At 38.9% G+C, this 25721-nt stretch overlaps 1 protein-coding gene across 1 annotated transcript in view; it reads right to left on the bottom strand.

The window, feature by feature from the left end:
- prkcea (protein kinase C, epsilon a) overlaps nt 1–25721 on the bottom strand; it is a 45378-nt gene that overhangs the window by 12622 nt on the left and 7035 nt on the right. The window contains exons 2-7 of the mRNA XM_017438227.1: nt 8868–8931; nt 3509–3674; nt 3373–3407; nt 2016–2104; nt 1641–1770; nt 619–761 (exon numbers count right to left, since the gene is read on the bottom strand). Of these exons, the coding sequence (XP_017293716.1) occupies nt 619–761; nt 1641–1770; nt 2016–2104; nt 3373–3407; nt 3509–3674; nt 8868–8931 (627 nt within the window). The remainder of the gene's footprint in view (nt 1–618; nt 762–1640; nt 1771–2015; nt 2105–3372; nt 3408–3508; nt 3675–8867; nt 8932–25721) is intronic.

Genomic DNA, 25721 nt, shown 5'->3' with positions numbered 1-25721 from the left:
AAACAGAAATTCCACAAGTCATTAAAAGTGTAACCTTTTAGCCTTATCCGGTTTCTGTGAACTGCAGAGCATGTTGCAGCATGCTCACAGGACGGGGAACGTGTCTCCTGGTGTCTCTTGGCATGTGAGGAGGCAGCGATGCCACCGTTGGCTCGTTTTGTTTGTTACGACTGTGCGACTGCGGTGTTTTACGCGAGCAACGATTCGACGTACGGCGTCCGCAACTGGGCTGTTTCGTACAACGCGAACGTCTGATGAAGAAAGAAGTTTCATTTCCTTTTTCAAAAGAGGTTCAAACTGCCGGCTGTGGCAAGAATGGGGAAAGACTGAGACGTCTCGTTGAAAAATATATATCTGAATTAATTTATATATATTAGAAGATGTTAAGCTAAAACATACATTCATATTAGTCTCTTACAGACCTGGAATGATGTTTAAAAACTTTGTTCTTTTAAGACTAATATGACTTCTTTAGTGTCATACTCAATTCTTATAATAAAAGCCAAAGGTTTACCATTTTAAATGTCTTACAATAAAAGCAGTTTCTCAACTTTTAGTAAGCAGTATTATGGTTTTAAAGGGGTTGAATGGTGGACATGTTGCAGTAGTTTTTCTTGCCTTCCTCCTGCGCTGTGCAGTGTTGGAGATTTTGTCAGGTGTGACTCCCAGGTCAGACAGGACCTTGGCGATTCCTCGGGCGTCCACACCGCAGTTAGGAGCTACATTAGTCTCACAGCGCCTGTGCACGTTCATCTTACACACTGCAAAACAGCAAGCAGACGTGAAAGAAATCAGGTTTATCCTTCCTGAAACAAAAAAATGAGCTTGAGTCAACATAAATGTCTGCTAACAGGATGCAGGAGTCCATCAATGAACTTTGGACAATAAAACATTTTGTTTTGTTATTTTACTTTAGGAAAATAAAGTCTGCAAAAACTGAAGAGTAGTCGTTTCATCAAACACTAGTTTAATGTCTTAGAAAAGCACTAATATACAAAAGATATCTAGAAAACGTACACAAGTGATGAAGTGTTGATAGGTCTGCAACTTTTTATTGTTTCCAGATTTACCTCTTAATCTATAAAACACGTTTTCCTCCATTTATTTTTAGTTCAATAACAATTTAACAGCAGATGATCTTTCTGCCACTCAACTATTAAAACAGTGTAACTAATTCTTTAAATTTGGAAAATTATGTCAGAAATAGAGCTGCAAGAAACATTAATAAAGCGAATGTAGCAGAGGTTCTGCGTGTCACAAAGATGCCCAATTAAAAAAATAAGAACACTTATTAAGATATATTAATCTACTCCAAAGAATAAATTCACCTGTTCCAGATTTTATCATTTACTTACATTTCTTTAAAATCGGCATATCTGAACAAACAACTTTCTTAAAAAGCTCTTTTGATCTTAAGTCTTGTTTTAAAACTAAGGTTTATTTTAAATATTTAAAGTATTGTTCCAGGTTGCACTATAAATATTTGTACATTTTAGGAGATTTTGCACAATTTGAATCATTTTTGTAGTCGATTATCTTATTTTTTTCCCCATTTTGATTGGATTACATAATGGTAAAAGATAAATTGACCAGTCTAGGATAAATAAAGTGCATTTATCTGTGTGAATTGTTGAACTCACCTTTACACTGCAGGCCCTGCCTCATGAGGCCCCACAGCAGGGAGCCACAGTGGTCACAGAAGGTGGGCACCTTGTAGTTGTGGATACTGAACTTATGGGGCATATTAACACTGAACCGCTGCGAACCCACCTACAGAGGGAGACGCACCCACACAAAAACACAACACGAGGCATGACGAAGAGGTCTGAACACAGGCAGACGGCATGTTTTGAGTTAACGCTCGGAGGTTTGCATGGAAAAGATCAGAAAAAGTGAGAACGTTTGCATTTTTATTGGATAGTTTGTAATTTATATTGTGCAGAGACATAATAACACAAAGTCAAAGATCTTCGCCAAGATCCTGCTCATTTTAAAGTGTGTGTGTGTGTGTGTACCTCCTCAGCTGTGTCCTCCTGCTTCTTCATCCCAGCACACTTGGTGATGATGAGTTCATGGCAGCGCTTGTGGACAACACACGTACACACTGAAAGCACCGACACAACCACAACACTTACTCAGTTTGATCCAAAATAAAATGGTCTGAACTGCAGAATTTGACTGAAGAAAAAAGTGACATTATATTTCTAATTTGACAGCGATTAATCAAACCTAAATTAAAAGTAAGCTTCAAGATGTTTTTTTGCAACTAACTGAACAATTGTTGCCATTTTTGCACACATTTGGTGCAACAAGTGCATCACTTTGAGTGTAAATATAAGAACATGACTAAAAAATTATACTTGCAATCTGACAACTTGAACCTCTGAAAGTAAATCAGCAACTTTAAGAACAGAACCACGACAGTTTGAAGAAGACGACACTGAAACTCTGTTCCTGCTAATCCTTTAAGCCTCATTTGTAAGAATCATTGTTTGAGATGAACAATTGCGAAAATTTTAATGTTTCTTTATTGCTGGACACAAGACAACCACCAGACAGGTAGTAAAACCGAGTAAGAGACTTTATTACCGGACAATATTGTTAAATCCTTAACTATAATGTACCTAAATAGGTTTAGTCACATCAAAAAATATTTGAAATTCCAAAAAAATCTGCAATTCTTTAAGTTTTCCCCCCTGAAGTTGGTGGAATGTGATCAGTTGCACACTTCGAACACAGCTACAGCTACAGAAACTAACCAAGCAGCAGGTTTGTTAAGATCGGCAAAGTTTCTTCCAAATGGTTGAATTTTTAAGTGACGTTAGACTTGAAACACAGTAAGCTGTGTCGATGAGGGGTGCTGTTCAACCTAGCGGCAAGTCGACGAAGTACAATCCAGGATTGAATGACCGGCGACTGCATTTAAAGGCTTGTCAGATGCCAAATTACATCCGCGCTCAGGCTTCTAATGCTCAGACGCTCAGAGGATTCGATAACGCCGGTGTGTCAGGTTCAAGTCGTGCTGACTGACCGCTCAGAATTTCCACTGGCGCAGCAAACAGGTCGACACTGGCTGCACAACTGTTTGCATGAGCGATGAAAATGTTAATGAAATGTTGATGATTTTCAGGCAGAATCGTCCAGCGGGACGTTAGCTCACAGCAGCCTGGGCTGGGATGAAAACAAACGCTTGGACAGATCAGTAAAATTCTGGAACTGCATGTTCGTTAAGATTCTTGAATAGCACAGTAAAAGTGCAGCTCTGTGTGTTGGTGCGCAGCTAAATCACAGCTGTCACTCAGCAACATGTAATTCAACTTGTGTTCTCGTGTTTGAATAATAAATGAAGGGGGACAGAGAAAAAGTACTCACCCTGACACTGGTATCCCTGCTTCCCCAGCACACCCCTATCAGGTCGCACACAGAGGAGACACATCAGTGACGTTGGCCTTAATGAGCTGCCGATACAACAAGCTGGCTAAGACAGATGTGTGTGTGTGTTGCCTACCAGATAAAATCTCTGCAATGTGAGCAGTAGGTCGGCTGCCTCAGGTAGGTGGCCATGAACTTGTGCCCGTTGACTTGATGGACGCGTCTCCGGACAGCGCCCTGCCGCCGGCGAGGACCGATCCTCTCGCGAAACACCCTCTCCTCATTCTCGTTTGTTCCTGAGGCTGTGGAGGGAACAGACGACACGACAACAAGGAGTTTAAAGTTTACCGTGTGAATGCTGATTATCGTTCTGTACATTTCTGGAAACCTAATTACCCCTGCATACTTCATGATGTTTCAGCCATTAACAGCTGGATCAGAACATCCGGCTCAGTTCACGAGTCCTATGACTTTTGGTTTATGTAACTTTTATACTTTTTAAAAATATTAACTTTATGTACAAGTATTTTCCTTACAGAAATGCACTGAAATCTCCTGTTTTCTCTGAAATCTGCTTCAGCACACTTGCTAATTTTAGCATTTAGCTACAATTCTGCTACTTTACCCTTTAGCTAACCTTTGCTACTTTTAGCTCTCAGCAAGTGTTTTGCTCTTTGCAGTTTTTAGCCAGCGCTCTGCTTCTTTTAGCTTTAACAATTCATTTTCAGCTTCTTCGGTAAATTACATTAGCCTTTTCCACATTTTCTCCAGTTTAAGTTTGCTTCCCTTTTTGTTTCTTCAACAAAAAGGGATCTTGTGCATCAAGTTGCTCGTGTTTAATAATTTAACGGCCTCTCGTCTTCCACTATCCCCCCCCCCCCCACAGGCCTATGCATATACGTGTGCAAGCTATTAATACTTTCATGTGTGGGCACTAAAACGAAGGACAGCATATTAAAATACTCCTCCTCGGTGAGCACCATCCTACCAATCCTTTACTTCCTCTCTGCATCTCCCCTGAAAGAGAAATGCTTTCCAAGGGTAACCTTAAGACAAGAGAACCACCTCCACTCTCACTCCCACACACACACTCCGTCTCTCTGTGCTCCTGTCCTAGTTAGCCTTTCTTTCACTCCCCCAGCATCTCTCTCCAGGGTGCGTTGTACATGTGGTTACTGCTGAGCCTCTCCAGAGTTCGATTACAGACAGGATGTCTGGGGACTTTCTATGTGTGTGTGTAGAAATGTGTGTTTTCATATATCTGTGTTAGAGATGGCAGTGTTTGGTTGGAGGGGAGCAGCGGCTAAACAGGCCATTACTGAAATCATTTTGTTTTACATAATACATCATCCATCTGTTTAGCATGCAACACACACACACACACACACACACACACACACACAAGCAGGCAAGGAGAGGAAAAGAGGCACAAAAACAGAAGGGTTATTGCTGCAAAGACGGGCGTAATCTGGGGAACCTGCTGGGAGGTGGTCATCCAATAAACGCATGTTCAAACACAACACGACAGCAAAGTCCGAGGCTGATTTCAACACGATCAGACAGAAAGTTACAGCATCCAGTGAGGATTTTTTCAGTTTTAAAGACTTGAAAAGAATGCAAATGAAGTTACAGTGTGTGTGGCTGCACGGGTATTTAAAAAAAAATAACGTGAAAAGTGCAGTTTTAACATTTGAGATGCCTCTATTTTCAGCTCGTCGACGCAGCTCTCTACTTCCACGAGCTGAGAACACTTCTTACTGAGCTACAGCTAAAATAAAACAGAAAAAAGCTGAAGAAGTAGCAAATGTGGGTTGTCAAATAGGGAGAATTAGTGCGGGCATGTTTACAAGGCATCCATCTGGGGAAGTTTGACGCTAATATAATAAAGAACTAAACTAACAATTGATTTTTTACGCATTTAAAATTCACAAATTCAAGTAAATGAGTTTCACTTGGGAGCAAAGCTTCTTTTACATTTGTTCAGTTGAAACAAAGTGAAATTTAACACATTTATTTTAAGAGACAGCTTTGCAAAACACTTTTCATAAGCGCATGCTTTGGGACAGGTCATTTTAAATTGAAGGTTTCTGCAGGAATTAAACCATAGTCCATATGTGCTGTTAAGACAAAAACAACTAACATAATTATAATATAAGACAAGTCTCTCATTTGCATATATGATGTTACAAAAACAATCTGATTGCTACGTAAATATATATCTATAAATATGATACTTCCCAGTAACGGTTACCTGAGAGTCGTAACACAAAGGTCCAGAAGAGTGTTGTAACTCTTTATCTTCAACTATATGCATCTATGAGCAAATCTGTGTGGATACTTTCACAAATTCACACAAAATTAAAAACTACACGTTAACATTTGTTCTGGAGAAAGAGCGTAACTGCACAAAAACAGATAATAGATGCTGAACTATTATACCTAAAGAGTGCACACTTATGATAAGGAGAAGCCCTCTTCACGGGGCTCAGTTTGGTAAAGGCTGTTTGTTACAAGTGGTAGTATCATAAAGTGTGACTGAATATGCCTGCATTTGTGACTAAATTAGCTAAAACAGGAAGGTGTAAAGAGGAGAGGAAAAGCCAAAACTGCAGCCGAGTCTGAGGCACTGAGGGAGGAGAAAGTTTAAATAGCATTTTAGAAATTTCATCGGCATCTTAGAGTTTCTGAAAGAGAAAAAAAGCAACAATTTGCTATTTTAGCTTTCCTGTCAAGTTCAACAAATTGTGCTCTTCATAAAGTGTGACAGAAAAACTAGCTGCAGTCGTCATGATCTGGACGGTAGATTGTAGATTGTAAACTTCCGGAGACCAACGGACTCAGCAGAAAGAAGAGGAGAGGAAAAAAGGAGAGAACTCGGACAGAAACGTCCTTCCAGCTTCTGAAACGGCAGAGAACAGACTGCACCAGGGGGGGAAAAAAAATAAATCTGCTAAAAATACCAGCCTTTCCTCTAGTTCTCACCCTCCATCTCTCCTACCATTACTCCTTTCCATCCTTTCTATCAGCACACACACACACACACACACAGCATTAGTTTTTATCAGCATACATTAACAAGACAGCCTCCCGAGCCAGCTGAACTGAGGAGAGGAAGTTCAGAAGTGGGCGGAGAGTGGGTCGTGAGGTCACAGCTGAGTGGCCAATCATCGACGAGGAGGGCAAGACATGGACGCCTGAGCCTAGTGTGTGTGTGTGTGTGTGTGTAATCCATGGTTCAATATCACCTACTATTTTAAGAATCCGCTCACTTTCCTCGGCTCTCCTTGTCCATCTTTACACAGATAAACATTCTGCCGGCCCTCCCTGCTGCACTCAGGATATCCAGCCGCCGTCACAAAAAAACACACACAGACACCGCGAGGCAGAAAACCACTTCTATTTATATCCAGGTGTGAAGCTACACGTGTGCGGGTGAAAATCACTCTTATCAGGCAGCATGTGACTGAGTGACGGTGTGTGGACTGAACTGAGGGGCAGAGATTACATGTTTAACCAACGTTAACTGGTTAAAGAGACGGGGGAAAGCAAGAAGCAAGGAAGACATCTCTGGGAATGTTTTGGCTTTATAGGAAAAAAGAGAAATCCTTCATCCTTAGTCTTTGAATCCCATCCTGTGGCCTCCACTTTTAAGGCTTGACAAGGATGCATACTGAGCATGTTTGTTAAACTTGTAGCATCCAGCCACTTGGGGGCAGCGAAAACAAGCCACGGACAGAGCACTGACAAAACAAAAATCTCTCTTTTTTAACACTTTTCTTAAAGTTAACTCGCTTATTAACACATCCAACCTTTACAAAACCACAGCAGCTTTAATTTTAAGTTAGTGTTTGAGTTTCTGGCAGAATTATCTCCAACGATAACTGCCTTTTAGCTCAGTAATTTAGCTGCTGTGTTGTCCCCAATGCTCACCAGCCGCAGCAGTCACTAGTTTCTGTAATTTGGTGAAAAAACAGCTGCAAACAATATCATAATTGCAGCGAAGGTGAACAATAACAGCAAAGCTACAAACTGCCCAGTTAAACAACTAGCTAGTGATGAAAAAATAATCAAATTATTCATAATAACTAACATTTTTATACTTACTCCTTTATTTCCTTCACTTACTTCGCCCATGCAGAGAAAGAGCAACATTATGTTATAAGAAGGATAAATATTATGTGTTAAATAAGTTTATTGCAAAGCCATAATATTAAAAAACATGTTGTTCATGCCTGTATTGGCAAATGGCTGCCCAAACCAATCAAGCAAAAAGAGTCAGAAGGTTTTATTCTAGAAAAACACACCTGATCGAACTAAAACATGAAAGAAATGTAGAGTAAATGAGGAGACGCAAAAAAACAACAAAGAGACAAGCGTTATGATAACAGCTGTTATTATCGCCCGTAGATAAAACTAACCTGCGTCTGTCTGTTAGCAAAATATCTCGTGAACTGGATGAATTTTAATGAAACTCTAAGAAAATAATCACTGGATGTGTATCTAAAACTGATTCAACCCAATTCAAGATGGCCGCCACAGCTAATCGACCTTAGCGAACAACTTAGACAGCTGTACAGACGTTGAGCTAAAACCTGGTGTGGTAGTAGCTGAGACTGATCCCCAACATGCACTCTGAGCACTAACAGATCGCACAAGATCTCCGTTTAAAGCTGTGCCAATAACGCTGTTTGTCTGTTAGCAAAATATTCACATTTTAACAAATATTATTGAAACTTTCAGGATAAATTACTGGGTGCACATCTACAGCTGATTAACTTTTAGAGCCAACCCAATTCAAGATGCCCGCCACACTTAAATGACCAAAAAAAAAGAACTATATTTGCCTATAATGCAGATATTTTTACAGGTTTTGTGCAAAAACTTGTGCAAATGTAGCTGAGTCATTCACTAAACGTACTCTGAGCCTGAGATGATGTGGTATTGAATGAAATTGTTCATAATAATTTTTTTAAGCTTTAAGATTTGACCTAAATGACTGAAACTTTTTCATTTGTCAAAATAAAGATCTTAGCTTAAAACTCTGGCATGAAAGGTGGTGGGGGGATATGCATTCCTTTAACGAACAGGAGCATTTAATTAATAAAAGTTCTTCTCACAGGTAACTTTCTGGTCACCTTTGTTGTTTTGGTTCACCCTAACCATTCTCTCTGTCAGCTAAAGGCACGAGTGTGCTGATATGTTGACCGTATCACCTTGATGGTGCTTTAGGAAGAAACAAAAATAATCCTTTCAAAGGAACAAGCATGATTTGTTTCGGACATTTCTGTCAAGCTCACATCAAGTTATATTAAAGTGTAATGCGGTACATAATATAGTGGCAGAGGTAAAATACAGGCAGCTAATTATTGCTAATTAATTCCACCTTTTCAGGCTCTGTGCCGCCAGCCTTCTGCTGCTGCACCTCCCACCAGCGCCGCACCGCTATGAGAATACAAGCTCTGCGTGTCTTTATGGCGAAACGGAGGCGGACTCACCTTCGGTGGAGGATCCGGACAGATCGATGACCACGTACACTTTCCCCTCGGGCTCCAAGTCAATCTACGCAGAGCGAAGACAGAGAGAAAGTCCAAGTAAATCAGTGAGAAATTACACAGCTGTGCTGTGAGTGCAGCCAGGGGGGGGGGCTGTCCTCGAGCACAAACAAACACCAGCCCACATGCAAGAGGTCATTATCTTTACTAGAATTACACTTCTCACCAGCACTTGTATCATTATCACCAATAGCATCATTGTCTTTATAACTGTTATCCCAACATCATTATAGTCTTTATTTATTCCTGCTGTTGTTAAGGAAGAAACCTGTATCTGCTACGCTAACTGTGGTTAAAAGCTTTCCCATTATCTCCGTTCTACCCTTTGATAAATAAATGTGACAGATTTCGGGGGAGAAAAATGGGATTAACTTTTTCCCCGGTTAAGAGTTAACCTGCTTAACTAGGTATTACAAAAAAACAAGCAGCTTCTCTGCTCGTAAATGTAAATAAAAAATGACATTTTATAAACAACAAACCGTCTGATTAACACCAGCACCACCGATATCACCTCAGCTCCACATTAGTAGATTATTTCAGTCATCCTAAAGTTGTATCTGTGGAGTTTGGATGAACTCCTCCAACTTTTTGTTCTTTTTAAGCCTTTTTGCGAGGCCTGCTGCTGTCCTGCTAAGGGTGGGCTGATGCTGTAGGAAAGTGCTGTTGCCATCTGGGGGTGTGAATTGTCTTTAAAAATGTTTATGTAGGTGGGAAGTGTCAAAGTAGCATCCATCTGAAGACCAAGATGCAGATTTTTCTCAGCGCGGTTCTGTGCTGTAACAGGAGGAGCAACGTTGCCGCGATAATACGCCAAGACCGAATCCCAGGGTTTCTAAAAGTTGATCCGTTTTTAACACCTCTGTAGCAAATTTTATCCGTGCTCTTAGTAAAACGCTTGAAATTTAGGTTATAAAGTTATGGGTAAAAAGATGCTTCCTCCATCACTTTGTCTAGTGCCGTCCTTGCCGTGTGGAGGTATTATTTCACTCTGTTGCAACGTCTGGTGTTTAGGAATTAGTGACTGTAGCACGCGCCGTGCCAGGAAGGAGAGCATATGATGTCACATGCTCGAGTTAGGACCAGTATATTTCAGCAACAACGTGTTTATTTTACAGTACTTGAGACTTGAGTCATGAAACCTTTGCAAATATTTAAGCCAAATGTAAAACAAGAATGTGTCTCTGTGAGTTTATTACCATTCCAAACTTTCACAATAGAGTTCTGGGCGGCAAACACAAGAGAAACGTGAGGAGGCGGCGGGCAGAACGAGCAGAAGATGATTCACTGTCCAATGATGGAAATCTACAAACACCTTCTTTACTTCGGTCTCCACAACTTCATCACCAGCTGATAAAACTATTATGCTACTAGGTCTATTTCTAGCAATAAAATAAAAAATAAAATAAGACTCTGGAGGTGAAAAGTTGATTCTGTACAAATATAAACCTTTATATAAATATAAACCGAGTCATTATTAATTTAGTTGCTGCTGCCAGAGTTCTGATGAGAAGGGGAGATCATATTTCTCCAGTTTTTATCTCCATCGGCTTCCTGTAGAATTCAGAAAATACTTTTAAATCTTACTTTAAAGCTCCCAACAACCAGGCTCCATCTTGTATTAAAGATCTTCTTGTTCCATATCTTCCTAACAGAGCACTTCGCTCTCAGGCTGCAGGTTTACTTGTGGTTCCCAGAGTTTCTAAAATGGGAGGCAGAGCTTTCAGCAATTAGGCTCCTCTCTTCAGTTTCTGTCCGTGAGGCTGACATCCTGTCTACTTTTAAGACTCAAGACTTTCCTTTCTGATAAATCCTGTAGTTAGGCAGTTATCTAAGAAAGCCACCAGATTGTATTGAAGACGCCCCCATCCTCAGCAGCGTGTTGGTGACAGTGGAAAGAAACAACTCCAGCAGAACCAGAACCAGAACCAGAACCAGGCTCACCGGCCTCGACTGGCTGGAGTTTGAGAGGACAGGAAAGAGACACAGACAAACACAAAAGGACTTGTCCAGGCCTATAGCAGCATAGCTATGGGATAGCTCAGGAAACCCAACCCTAACTGGCATTTCATGATGTAGAGAATGAATGTATATCATAACAGGAATAAATTAACTGTAACTTGATTTGAATCCAAATCTGAATTGAATTTATGATTCAAACTTGTTTTTTCTGTTGTATTGTGCATGTTTCTGATAACTGACACTATGTAAATAAACTGAACTGAATTACTGTTAAATCACTTGGTTCTGTGACGCAATATCAATAGAAAATATAGTTTTTTATTGCTAATGTAAGAAATTTAGTAAAAGCCATTAAAATGGCCTAAAGTTACATGCATTAATATGTCATAAACAGATGGTTGTACTGTATATCTATGTATAATTTGAGGATTTTTTTTTAATATCAAGAATAAATACTGTACACCTACCCTACACCTTAAAACTGGAATTGAATTTTAAATTAAATGGCAATCATAATCATAATAAAGTCCAAGTCAAGCATTTTCTCAAGCGTTTTCAATGCGAGTTTTTTTTTTTTAACTCTACATAAAGTTTCACTTCAATGAAATCAGGAGCTACTCTGCTTCAAAGAACCAAAACAAGTTTTGTGAAGTTGTTAATAAAAAGGTAAGAAGGAAGAAGCAAACGCAGGAAGGTTCCTAAATCCTTCCAAGTGCAGCTTAATTTGGCGAAACATTTTTTAAAATATGGAAAATTAAACCAACTAAAAGGAAGAAAACCAGAGTTAAAAGTAACTTAGTGGTATCACTGAAAGCACGACTTCTAGATGTCTGTTTCTTTAAAGGACCATATCAATTTGATAACTTTAGAAGCTCTATTTTATTTCACAATTTACATGTCTTTCTTTCTCTAACATGTTTCTTTCTGTAAAAGCGAGCTGACCCCACAGATCCTGCATCATCGTGCAGGAGACCATCGTTTTCCTACTGAGATTAATAAGTCTAACATTAACTTCATGTATATTATCACACCAGGAACTGTATGGTTATTATGCTCTGAAGCAATTTATAGCTGCAAATTACAGTGTACTATCTATTACTGCAAATAGATAAACCCCTCGTCAACGGCTTTTCGGTTAAATATTTGTTTGCAGTGAAGAGTTAGCGAATAGCACTTTTCCAACAAAGCTAAGAGTTTCATCCAAACCACTTATTTATGGATCGTCAGGGAAGCCAGTTCTCTCTTTACTTTATGAGATGTCATGAGTAGAAAAATGACTTGAACAGACACATATATGATTAAATTTTACAATCTCTGAATTGTTTTGGGAGGATTTTGAATGTTGCTGCATCAAAATATTGTTTGATTGTTTGCAATTAAAAACTACATGATGCATATTAATTAATTTAAGCACTTTTGTTTTATTTATACTGTATTGATATAAAGTCAAATTTTAAATTTTCTTTATTTAGTCACTCTGTAAGTAAGGGACAAAGGACACAAAGAACAAAATTATGGGTAATGAATAATAGAAAAAGGATTATTATCATTGTTTACATTTCTGTAGATATTAAAATAAGATCCGTATATTAAGTTTTTAAGCCTGTGTAGTTAAAAATCTTATATCCTAGTTCAAAAAATGTAACTAGAACATTTTAAAAACTAAATTAACAAATACAGTAGTTGTTTACATTTATTTGACCACTGGACAAAACTATTGGAAATGTTGAAAATGTTAATAGGTAGAAAGAAAACACACAATCTGTGTACGCCCACACGCGGTTATTCAACATATAATTACACATACAACGAACATGCAATTACAGAGATTAGTAAACGTAACAGAGCACGCTGAAGAGGCAGACGACACAGGAGAGACAGCAGGAGAGAGTGAGGAAGAGAGGTTTAAATCCTCCGTTAAGCTCTGGGACAGCAGCAGATCCTCTTATGCAACAGTCAGACTCACACACACACACACTCCCAGGTGTCAACACACACATTCGCTTCCATCATGCATTGCTGAACATGAGATACAAAGAACACAAACAAATACACATACTCTCCCCTCATTCCTTTCCCCTTTGGTCCTATAAAAATCCTGGGCACCAAACACATGCAACCAAACACAATCGTAAAGAGACAAATTTACAAAACTTAGATCTACAGAGAAGCTTTTATAGCAGTGAAAAGCTTCTGATGTGAAATACTGTACATAGTGACGTATTCCTGCCTGCATTTTTCTTTATACTGCAGAGAATTAAAAGTTTAACTTTGCAAATTAGGGTTTAGAATTAAGATTTGATTTCTGTCTTAGTTTTGTTATCTTCTGCTGCCAGATTTGGATCATTATTGTGGTTTAATAAAACATAAAAAAACAAAGATGTCAAATAAAAAAACAAAATAAGCTAAGCAGGAGACATGTCCTCCAATTTATCTCCACAAATAAATGTTCAGCTGTTTTACATCTTTGGCCAAAAAACAAACGGGGAAAAAAAAAATTCTAAAAGAGGAGAAAATCTGCTTTAGTTTTTCTCGTTATTTTACTTCACAAACTGCAAATCCTTATGTTCAGTCAGAAGCTAAACCTACTGAAAGACACAAACAAGCAGGCAGGAAACCTTTTGTTGTAACTATAACACATAACAGCATGGGATTTGTGACCTATAAATGCCATTGAATTCTTGATGTGTACCCTTGAAAATGATGCGCTAATCCCCAAATGTAGCCTCTTGCATAACAGCACATCTCAGCGGGGATTTCAGCTGAAAGATGGACTCAGACTGATTTGGAACAGAGCGGAGCAAATGGACAGCGCCAATATTGATTCGGTGCTCGCCTATGAAGAGGCACGTCAGCCAGAACGCTGCAGTTCCCACATCGCCAGTAACAAACCACTTCAAGAGCGTTTTATTCCACAACTGGAAGCCTAATGCGATCTGCGTTTAAAGACAGAAACTTGGCTTTAATGAAATTAGATTTGTTGCGTTTGTTTATTGTTGCTTAAAGCTTCGTTTATGGCTTCTTTTTTTTTTTTTTAGAGGGGCTGCGATTATTCAGACGCACGTTTCTCACTGCAGATTCGCTCCGTTCAGGCGACTTCCCATCTGGTCGGATATTTTCCTGCAAAGCAGTTTCAGGGTTGGTTTACAGCCCACGCTTCATCTCAAATCAGTTCTTGGTGTCCGGGCTGCCAAAGAACCGGGTTCCAGAGAGGCCCAAGCCCTGCGCTGGTTCTGAACCAACAACAGCTTAATAAATCAGGGGATAAAGGCAAGATTACTGTGACCACCAAGAGCTAAAGTCTTCTAATCACCAAAAAAAGAAATAAAAACTAGTGAAGTGTCACGTCTATTTTATCCATAAAGGACATAAAATTAAAGGCGTGTCACCATATTATTAAATCTTATGCTCAGAGTATGAGTTGAGGATGACTCTCGGCTACTCCCACATCCAATTTTAGCTGAATATCTGTTAAATTTACTGAAATATAGCTATTTTTGTTTATGTTACTGTCGATTAGCTGCAGTGGCAGATCTATATCCAATGACATGCTGTACATCCACTTTTGGATTGTTTCAATAAAATCCATCCACTGGTTCTTGAGATATTTTGCTAACAGACAAACAGTGTTGACAACAGTCAATGCTAAAGTTTTAAGCAAAGTTCTTGCACACTGAGTAGCACTTGGAGTACGTGTTGTGAATGACTCTCAGCTACGACCAATTTTAGCTCAATAATTGGAGAGCTGACTGAATTATAGCCATTTTTGTGTTTTCTAAGGTCAGGTGGCTGTGACGGCCATCTTGAATTAGGGTGACAAAGATGTACATCGAGTTATTCTTTCCTATAAGTTTCATTAAAATCCGTCCAGTGGTTCATACAACAGACAGACAAACAAACACATGCACAAAGATACAGACTATATTCTGCCTTTGCCTGTTGGTAGCGGGCAATAAACACTAGGAACTACATCACAATGGTTTTATGTCACTGTAAAACTGTAAACAGGTGAGATGGTTCCTAGTTCCTAAAGAGCTCACAAACAAAACCAACCTTACAACTGATTTGTGCCGGGTGAAAACAGGCAGTAAACGTCTTGTTTCCAGTAGATGCTGTTTGGTTTCATCCCTCATGTGGCTTCATTTTATATCAACTATTTCAGAAGATGAGCACATTATGTTATTGACTGAACATGCTCCCTTCAGTGCAGCTAAATCACACGTTTCTGGTGTTGCATCTATAACTTGGTCACACATCTTTTCCACCCAAACCCCCTGCAGATAATTTCCCCACCTTGTTTTCTCCGTTGTATTGTTCCATGTCTTGCACATCGGCTGAACCTCTAATTATACATGGTTAAAATTCGTCATAGGACTGCAGAGGGTGTTTTCTGTTGAAAATTAGCTCGATCCTCTGCGGTGCTCCTGCTTCAGACTTCCTTTTCCAGCCTGTCTGGTCTGTGGTGGCTGACATGACTTCCGTCACAAACAGACCAGCCGTGTAATTTCAGCAACGTCGGATTGCCAAGATGCTTCTGGAACATGTTGTGGTGCCTCTACTGGAAACACAAGCACTGATTAGACAGACCCCCAATCAACTCAGGTGACTGAGTTGGAGCCAAATTGTGTCCCAGTTGCATCCGGTGGAAGCAAGTGGTAAGCCAGCACTTACAACGAAACAGCTTAGTTTGAAAAGCTGCATCTGTGTTTGGGCACTATGTGGGACACTAACTGTAAATATAGCAATCCCATTAATAAAAGCTGCGTAACTTGCATGTTTTCTAAACCTTAGTATTGTGCAAGCTGGCTCCATGACGCGCTGAAGTGGGACAAAACCTTCAGTGAAACCTTTATTTTAGGCTCACGCCAAGTCAACATCTCCACTACTCCTTCAGTTCTGTGCTTCCTGTTTCTGTTTGAGCCGCCATAAACCAAGTCATCCTGCAATGCCCCCACAGCTAAACAAACATGTGTGCGATATTCTCAGTCATTCCTCAAGCAGGTAAAGGTAACCAAGGCACCTGTGGAACTGGGCCTAACTGCAGTGAGAGCTTTGCTTTAAGTTACAAGTCATTTCTAGTCGGGTTTATTAAGGGTGCCAATGCATAAGTACTGAAGCACCGTTCTTACTCTTACCTATTATTCTGTTGAAGAAATTTGTCCTGTATCTTAAAGCACAGCTTTATTAATAAAATGTGCAACTTGATGTGAAATAGTGTGCTATGACTTTTTGTATAATGAGAACAAGTTGCAAAGAACTGCACCAAAAAAATAGAAAAATAAACCCCAATGACAATGAATGAGATTAGAAAATTGAGAAAAGTCAGGAATCTTCGGAGGTCTGCAGCTCAGCCAGACTTCACAGAAGAGCAATCATTCAAAGTTTAAACGAGACACAGAATCATGCCGGAACTACAGATTTTACACAATCACAGTTTAGGTTTTATCATTTTCGGAGAGTTTTCCAAAGAATATTCAACTGACAGCTGATGATGTCCCACACTAACTTCTGAAACGTCTAAACCTTTGCTAACAAAGTCTTTTCACTCCAACAACTGTTTTTGATAAATACACAAACTATACATCAAAACATGGGGATTTTTTTCAAATTCTCCCTAAAGTACAGAAAGTGCACACCAAAGCTTCCATAGACTTCTATTATATTTCAGCTCAACATATTTTCTTCAAAACCAGATGTAAAGAGTCGTTTTAACTTGTTGTATCTCTTACTTAAAACACCGTAGACAGGGCTATCAGAGCCTTATGCCACATAAATCAAAAATTTGTAAGATCCAACTTAGTTTTTTCACAGCGACTGTTTGTTTGAGGCTTACTTTTTAGTCGGGCAATCAGGGACTGACAGACAATGGTGTGTTGTTACCATGGTGACCTTAAAAGCCACTCTTTACATTTCTTATATAGTTCATATAGCAATAAGTAGGCATGTTTCTAAGTTAATATTATTGCAAAGGTATGTTGGAATTTGGGGCGTTAGCTAAACTGGCATTCTTCAAAATTTCTTTGTAATTTTTTGTAGTTTTGCTTTACTACACTTATATTTCAGTCAATATGTTTATATCAAGAACTCAGAAACTGAGAAATCAAGGAAAAATATTTGAAATAAACAAAAAACTTAACACCTGAGCCAAATAATGAGGAAGTTCTCCTGAGTAATGTCAATTTCTTACAAACTAAGCTGGATGATAGAGTATTTAAAGATTAAGGAATCAGGAGTTTACTTAAGGAGTTTGGGAAGACCAAACCAAGAAGTGATGGGAAGTTAGTTTTCTGCTTTGAGCTTAGATCCGTGTCGAAACAGTTGTTGATTACAAGCTACGAAATAAATAAATTATAAGACTTAAACTACTAAATTATAAAACTTTAAACCAACAGGTTAGGGTTAGATTAAGGCAGAATTTTAGACTTTTTTTTTTTTTCAGCAACACTCAACATTCAGTTTAGTACCTGATTTTAAAACAAATGGGACGTAACACAACATAATCTAAATATTATTAAGAACATCTGCTACAAAAATAATCAAAAATATGGACTAAAAGTTGAGCAACCAAAGTGCAAATGTTCCTACTTCTTCTTCAGCTCAACTATAGCAGCAAGTACAAACATACTTTTGTTCTGATGTGTTCTGCATCTCAGGACAGGAAAACTATTCAGACAAAGGATGAAACTAGCTGTACAAAAGGTGAGTCATCTTATAAAATGGATTTAGCTATCCACTGTACCTGTCTAATGTACAGGGATGATGAATGCAGCTCACGCAGAAGACGTAGTATATATATATATATATATATATATATATATATATATATATATATATATATATATATATATATATAGTTTCTTTTTTTGGAAACACAAATAACAGGCGTTTAAGTTAACATGAATCATTAGACATTTTATGTCGACCTAAAAACAACTTTTATTATTTTGTTGGTTGCATGTTTAACCGACCGTAGTCTAAAACTGGATGAAATCATAAGTTATTTATTAATTTTCTGTAACTGATTAACCGCCTAAACCGTTTTACCGCCAATAAAATTACATGTGCCATGATGGAAAGCTGCGTCCACCTCATCACCTTGTTAAATGGATTGTAACGTGACTTAGATTTAACCTGCAGTGTGTGTACAGACACAAACACATGTGCATGAGTTTCCCCCGCCCTGACGACAAAAGATGGGAGGAGGGAGAGCAGAAGAATCTAGTTTGCCTCATTAATCTTGTTAGTCCAATTAGGACACTGATACAGCCAGGGAGACTTCACAAACTCTCACACAGCAAGCTGAGAGTGTGTGTGTGTGTGTGTGTGTGTGTGTGTGTGTACAGCTACTTTAAAACAAACTTAACACATACAAGCTTAACTCTTTTACGTTCATTCTTTCTGATCACTCTCACACAAGACTGCTGGAATAAAAAGACCATATGCCGCAGCACAACGAAGCACTCAACCAGGCAGACAGGGCACTCAAAGCTTGCATTATATCAATACTGTGTAGCTAACCCCCTCCCACTCTCCGTCCATCCAGCTCGCTATCGCCGTCCAACCAGACAGCCCTCTCTCTGTCTCTCTCAGGAGCGTTTAGTCTCAGTGACAGCCTCCCACATCCATCTGTCAAATGACAAATTTCGGCTTCGAGAGAGCTCGATCGCAGATCGCATTCACACGATAACATGTGTGTGTGTGTTTGTCCCTTTTTCGAAGCAGCAACTCGAGCACACACAGGAGGTACATGCTGAGTGAGACAGCATGAGAGTCATGCATCTTTAATGTAACATCACAGACGGCTAATAATGTAAGAAGAGCCGAGCTGTGTGCTGGAGGGGGAGACAAAAGGGTAGAGGATAAATTCCCTCTTGGCGTTTGAGCGCCAAAAATGGATGCTTGTCGTCCGCCCGCCACGAGCGACGACCCCCGACATCCCTCCAGGGTCGACCGCACAGGAGTGGAATTTGATTTCGAAGAACGGACAATCCCCGATCGAATAAATCATCGAGCCCCTTTTAGTCAATAGGGAGATCTGAAACACTGAAGAGGAGTGTGTGATCTCCAGATGGACTGGCAGACGGTCTGATGAGCAGCCTCTCGAGATCAGTCAGTCATCAACGCCGGATGAAAACAACCTTCGCAAAGATTCGAGCTGCATGAGGAAGTCCTGTCTGGGACTCGGTGCTTGGTGGAAAACATCTAAGTCAGCTTCAGATATCAGTATGATTCAATTTATCGCCCCACCCTGACGAAACGATCATGTTTTCACCCGTGTCTGTTTGTGTGCCTGTCTGTTACCAAAATATCTCTTGAACCATTTAATAAAATAATTATTATATGTAAATCTACAACTGATTAACTTTTAGAGTCAATTCTATTCAAGATGGCTGCTACAGCTAACCAACATTAACTCACACATAATTGATAATAACTACATTTTCCAGCTAAAACCAGATTTGGTAGTAGCTGAGAGTCACTCACAACACATACTTTGACGTCTCTGACAATGAGATGAGCACAAGGTTAATTTCCAGGTTTGACCAAAACATTAATTTCTCTTCATAAAATCATCTTGGTCTAAAACTCTGTCATGAAAAGCAGTGGGCGATAGGCATTTTTTCCAAGGAAAGCTCAGGTTTTAATTATCATAATGAAACGCCATTTTATGTAATCAAAATACCCGACAAAGAAGCTGAAGTTTGGTGCTGAGGTCAAGGAAACCAACCCTGTGAATATACTTCGTTTCTCTAGCTCACGCTGGTGATATAATATCAGAGGTATGAAAACAGCTTCGTAATTAGGTGCCTAATTGTCGTAACAAGGCCAGACTACCAGGATAACTTGTCTCACAGCAGACAATCCATCATGTCTCAATTTATAATTCTCACTTCAGTGCGCTCAATAATCGGCTTTTATTTTGTTTGGTAAACAGAACTTCTGTCATATCCTGGAAACGTGCCCGAAAAGGGAACCTTAAAAAATCCAAACTCTAAACAACACCTGTTGGTATAAAGTTCATTAAACAGATAGACCAAAGCTATTTCACCTGAACCCCTGCTCGGGATTATCAGGAAACAAATGTACCTTTAAATGAGTCAACCATAAAGTTTCTACCTTTTAGGATTTGAGAAGTAACCGGGTAGTGGCTTGTATCCTGATGAGCCTCAGTCATTTAAATAGTAAAAAACTTCAACATATTGTTTTATTTGGTGAATGTATACTAAAAGAACTTGATAAGAATGAAGTGCTGAGGTGCTTACTAAAATTAAAACAGGAACTAAAGAAAAACTTTAAAAGATATAACCAATAAACAGAAAACAGTTAGGAACACAAATGGAAGATTTCTGTTTCTGCACTTTTCACTTCATGGCTTAAATAACCAAAAGGCTCCGGCACAATTTGCATACTGCGTGTATTATTTAAACAATTATGTGCTAAGCTAATTTTACTTGTCTTGGAAGAAAGCCTTAATCAAAGGGATATGACAAAATATTTTGCACAATGATGGATGGAATTGTCTCCGCTGTTCCAAAGTGAAGCCATAATATCCCATTTACTCACCTGCAAACAATCATAATGTTGTTTAAAGCAATGATTGCCAAAGCTGGGGTCGGGACCCCAATGTGGGTCATCCAACACCAAGTAGGGGTGATTAGATAATCTCCAGATATCAATATACAATTTAAAACCTAGTTTTTATGATATATTTGCACCATAATTGTGACAGAGAATTGAAATACAAACCATAAATTGATTTAAAACATACCATAATGGATGTTAGGACTGCTTGTGTTGTCAATATGCTCCTATTTAATAGGGCCATTACCTTTTTTGGATATTTAAACAGCCAACAGATGGGGTCAAACTCCTTTGTCACGATTATTTTATGGGTTGAAAGCTGAAAAGTTTGGGAACCACTAGTTTAAAGCATCAAAAACTAATTATAACTAAATGTATTTTAAAATAAAAAATATCTGCACATATGGAAGCAAGCAAATAACTACATGAATCAACTGAAGTCTAGTCCTAGAAAAAATTATCAAAAGTTTATTTAATTTTTTAGTCAAGAAAATTCCCTTATTCATTTTACATGGACTTAAAACTTATAGCGCTGCCTGCCTTAGTGGCCTGATTTTTACTTCTACTTCTGGATTCTGTTCCTGAGTATAGTTCTAATATCCTGTATGTCAATGAATATGACCCCAAAGGTCAAAATAAGTCGATTCATATGATCAAATTTTACAACTCACGCTCATTATTGACTAAAAACAAACAAAAAACGCAAAATATTTTTTCCAAAGTGAGGAGCAGAAAGTGGCTTTGAGCTCACAACATGAAACTTCTCAAGTTAAAGTAACAGCAAATGTTATGTTTTTTGCTGCCGTACGCAGGGTCAATCTACCCAGTCAAGAGGAAAGATGAGTATTTAACATTTTGTTCTCATTTTTAGGAAAGTTATAAACTATAAAGAATCACAAAAAAACAATCCTGTTCGTCATTCACTGGCTGGACGTTAATCTGTAGGTTGAATTATGCTGCAAAACACGCACAGAAAAATATTTCATTTCACTGGGACCCTTTTTGAAACTATAATTATATTTTGTAACTGACCTAAGATTAAAGGCCTACATTATATCTGTCTGAATGTTACTTCACGGACGTACAAAAAGAGAGATGTTCAAGGTCCACAAAGAAAGGGGACAAAAAGTATTCATTTCTCCCGCTGTCCCTGAGCTCTCAAATATCCTCCCATTTCTTCTCGTTCACAGAGAACACGCAGTAACCTCCCCGCAGCATGCACACGCACGGACACCGACGGCTGACCTGCTTTGGCGTCAGTGGTTAAAGCTCCATATTCGATTCGATGTGTGTGTGTGTGTGTGAGCGCATTGTCACCGAGACAACAGCACATCTTAAATCCAGCTTGTCCTACTTAACCAGTGGGTCACCGAGGGGTGTAGCTCATAATGTCATTGTCTGACGACGCGAGGTCTCCGGGTCAGGAATAAAGTGGGTTAGAAGGAAAATACAGCTGTGTCCATGAGGATAATCAGAGTCATGAAAGCAAAAACAGGGAGAACAGGCAGATAATCACGGTGGGACCATGCTGTCCCATATACAGAAGTATTATAACGTTAATGATTAAGATTTTAAATCTACCTCAGTTGTTGGAGGGGAAGGGTCCTTCAACACAGGAAGCCATCAATGTTTACATGGATTCAACTGATAATTAATTTTTTTTGTGGAGCAGTCTGTGTTTTAAGAGGCAGGGGTTCAATAAAAATGAAAGCTAATATGTTAGCTTCCTCTACTGTTGACTCTCAGGTTCTCGGTTCCCTCAAAGGTCGACGATGGCCACTGACTCTTACCCTTTTTACGACAGTGACCCCCACTTTTAGGATGAAAATATTTTGCAGCACTCCACTGCAGGAAAAGCAAAGGTCAGACATGTTTCATGCCAAATCAGCAGTTAGGAACGACTGAAATAAAGCTCAAGTTTACGCCGACTAATGATTAACTGGAGACAAAAGGATTTGCCATCGAATGTGGCGGGGCATTTAAATGAACTCATTTGTTTACTAAATTTAGCCTCTTCACGGAAGATTTAAAAGCACCTGTTAGTATCCAAATAGCAATCCTTCCCTACAAAGAAACTAATAACTGATGAGTGCACACATTCATACCAAACAGACATTTACTAAAAGCTGCAAAGTGCAAACTGAACTTAAAACTACAACAAGCAGAAACTACAAACTATGACAACAAAAAACACTGAATGCTTTTACTTCTTGCATCAAATTGCAAATTGCAGAGCAGTAAGAGGCTGAAGATCTTTAACAAGGCTTAGTACATTGTGAATGACAATAAAGTATTTATAAAGAAATTAGGCGGTATATAACACGAACACAATGAGCTGAACCTATTTTCAGGATTAAAAAAAGTCAATTTCTACTTAGCTAAAAGTAAAATTTCAACGTTTAAACTTTTTTTTAACTATGTTATATTAAATGTTAAGGTTGTGTGATACGTATCATAATACAATATGATCAAACCAAGTCAACAAAGATAAAAAGGCAGCAAAAACAGATACGATGCAACACCATTCAGCCTTTAATTATGATACGATGCAATTTAATGTGAGTTTGATTCAACGCACTGAGATTAAATGCTGTTTATTACAACAAAGCAAAGAAATGGTCCTGTGTCAGATACTAAGACTATTTGTTTACAGCCTAATAACAAAAAGGTTGCTCACAAACAGGTCTTGTTTGGAAATGGCAAAACACTTTCATAAAATCTGACTCACAATTAATAAATGAGGCTTAGTGCAAAATTAATAAAACTGCCAGCAGCAGACTTGTTTAATATTCTTTTAGTAACTCGGCAGCGAGGAGCAAGATGTATTTTGGACATTATAAAGAATAAAACATAAGTTGACCTTTTTTTTTAGTTTACTTGATTCCCACGGCTTTAAGCGCACCTTCAGAGTGTTTGTCGCTGCAGTTTCTCCCCCTGGACTGTAGGTGTCGCTAAAGAGAAAAACAATGAGGCTAAAACGCAGGAAGTGAAGGCAGGAGAAGAGCTGACCACTTTAATAAACAACGAGATGGAATCTGTTCTCCAGACACAAACAAAACTGTTTTATTTTACTTTACTTATTTATTTACGGGGTTTTTTCTTGTTTGTTTTTGTCTTTTTTCTGTTTTATTAGTATTAGTGTGGGTTTTTTCTTTGTCCAGTAATCTGTGAGATATATGTATTCTTGTTTCAATAAGTATGTTCTTTGTATGTATATTTTAAAAAATAAACTTTTCGGCCATTTTTCATAGCTGATGTGTACAAACAAACCTGCTTGTTGGATTTTATTAATAAACTAATCTGGTTTTATTGGTACAAAGATTAAATAAACTTAAGCATCTAGATTTAATCCTATAATTATATCAGTTCACAGCTGCATTGACGCAGTCAATCAATCAAAAAAAAATCAAATTTTATTTGTATAGCACATTTCAGCAGCAAGGCATTTCAAGGTGCTTTACATAATTAAAAAACAAAATAAAAACAGCATGTGACAATGAATAAACAGTAAGAAAGAGACAAACATCAAAAACCCGCACTCTAACCCTCGAGACCCTCGCATCGTGTCAATGAATTGGTACAAATCGGTTAATCGTCACATCCCTACTAAAGAGCCGTCACATATAGTTTTGCAAAGATAAAATAAAAATGTACTGAAAGTCGCTGAAGTCACCTTTTCGTAAAGTTTGGTCGCGGGGCACTAATCATAACCTTTCAGTCGTCTGTAACGTCCAGCTGGTTTTTAAGACCGTGTGAGTGTATTTGTGCCAAAGCGTCAAAGCGTGACTGGCTGACATCTGACGTGGCCCGTGTCCCTGCGAGGAAACGTTTCACAGATTGGTCATCGCGGCTCTGAAGCTCCTCTCAACTTCCAGCATATTTACATGTACACAGAGACTAATTCTACACCTCATCTCCAGCTTGCTTTTATTCATCACTCGGTTCAACGCTAGCCCCGGTTTCCCATTCATTGCAGTCCCATTCAGCTGCAAATCTCCCTCCAGTTTCTTTGTAGTTTATTTTGAAAGGATTACAAAGTGGAAACGACCAGGGGTGAAGTGCACCTTTTCTGACAGAATATATGCGCACTCCTCCACGTTGATTAACTTAAACCGGTGAAAACGAAGGAATATAAAGCTCCCCAGCTAGCAGGATCAGCACTCATACTGCTTCATTGGAGGTGTTTCAGTCAGCTTTAATTCACTTTAATACATAACTTAAAACATGTAGGTCCTAAATCATAAAGCAGCTGCTCAAATTAGAGCGTCTTAAGGCTGCTTTCAAACCATTGTTTATTGACATTTGTTGTCCTATATTAGGAGTAAGGGACAAATAATAAGAAAGCAACGTGAGAAGCCTGAATGAATGGAAGTCGGTCTTCTTGTCGTGTCTGCAGAGGCGGATGGTAGGTGGAATTGGGAGGGGACAGCAAATTCTAGACGTCCATCCAGTTTATTCACTCGCCGAACGCGAAGAGTAATTTTTTCTCGAAATGCTCGTCTCCGAAAGATAATAACATCAGAACTGACAAATCTGATTCTTGATCTGGTACCTCACAAACACCTGATTAACTTTCCTGTACATATCGGGTAGCTCTGAGTTGGATACATGCTGTGGAAGACAAGAGCTTAACTTTGTCTCCAATAAAATGCAAATAAAACACGTAATATTTGCAATCATTGAGATGCATTGGTCATCCAAAGCAATGACTTTAATCCCCCTTCTATACAATCATTTTTTCTTATAAGTGTCCCATTTAAACCTTTATTTTCCCGTTGGAGTTTGAATTTTTAGGTGCAGACATCAGACTCTACCATTTCTAAACGATTTCCACACAGCAGACATGTTGGCACGGTTCTGGAGCAGCTGTATTATGGCACAACTGACCTAAAACAACAGAGCTGCCTTGACCCCCAATGTGATACCTGAGATTAGATCGGGACATCCTCACTTAAAAATAAACTAAGCAGCCTGCACAAACAGAAGGTGCATTGGGGCCTTGGTCTACGAAACAGTTGTGCACTGGGATGGATGATTGTAGAGACCATCTGAAGGTACAGTGATGAAAATATCTGAGTATTAAACTCGTCCAAACTTTAAATTACTGGGCAAAGTACAGAATGCTGCTATGTTCCAGCCAGGTGGGTATCCACATACATCATCTCCAGCTTTATGCCGGAGAGAGAAGTGGAACTTTTCTTGTTCAGTGGCCACAAATGACAAAAAAACCTTGAAAGTGTTTTTTTTTTTTTTTTT

The sequence above is a fragment of the Kryptolebias marmoratus genome, linkage group LG17, assembly GCF_001649575.2.
Source record: "Kryptolebias marmoratus isolate JLee-2015 linkage group LG17, ASM164957v2, whole genome shotgun sequence".
NCBI lineage: Eukaryota > Metazoa > Chordata > Actinopteri > Cyprinodontiformes > Rivulidae > Kryptolebias > Kryptolebias marmoratus.
Note: the sequence above shows the minus strand (reverse complement) of the source record. Positions and strands in the feature narration are given on the sequence as shown.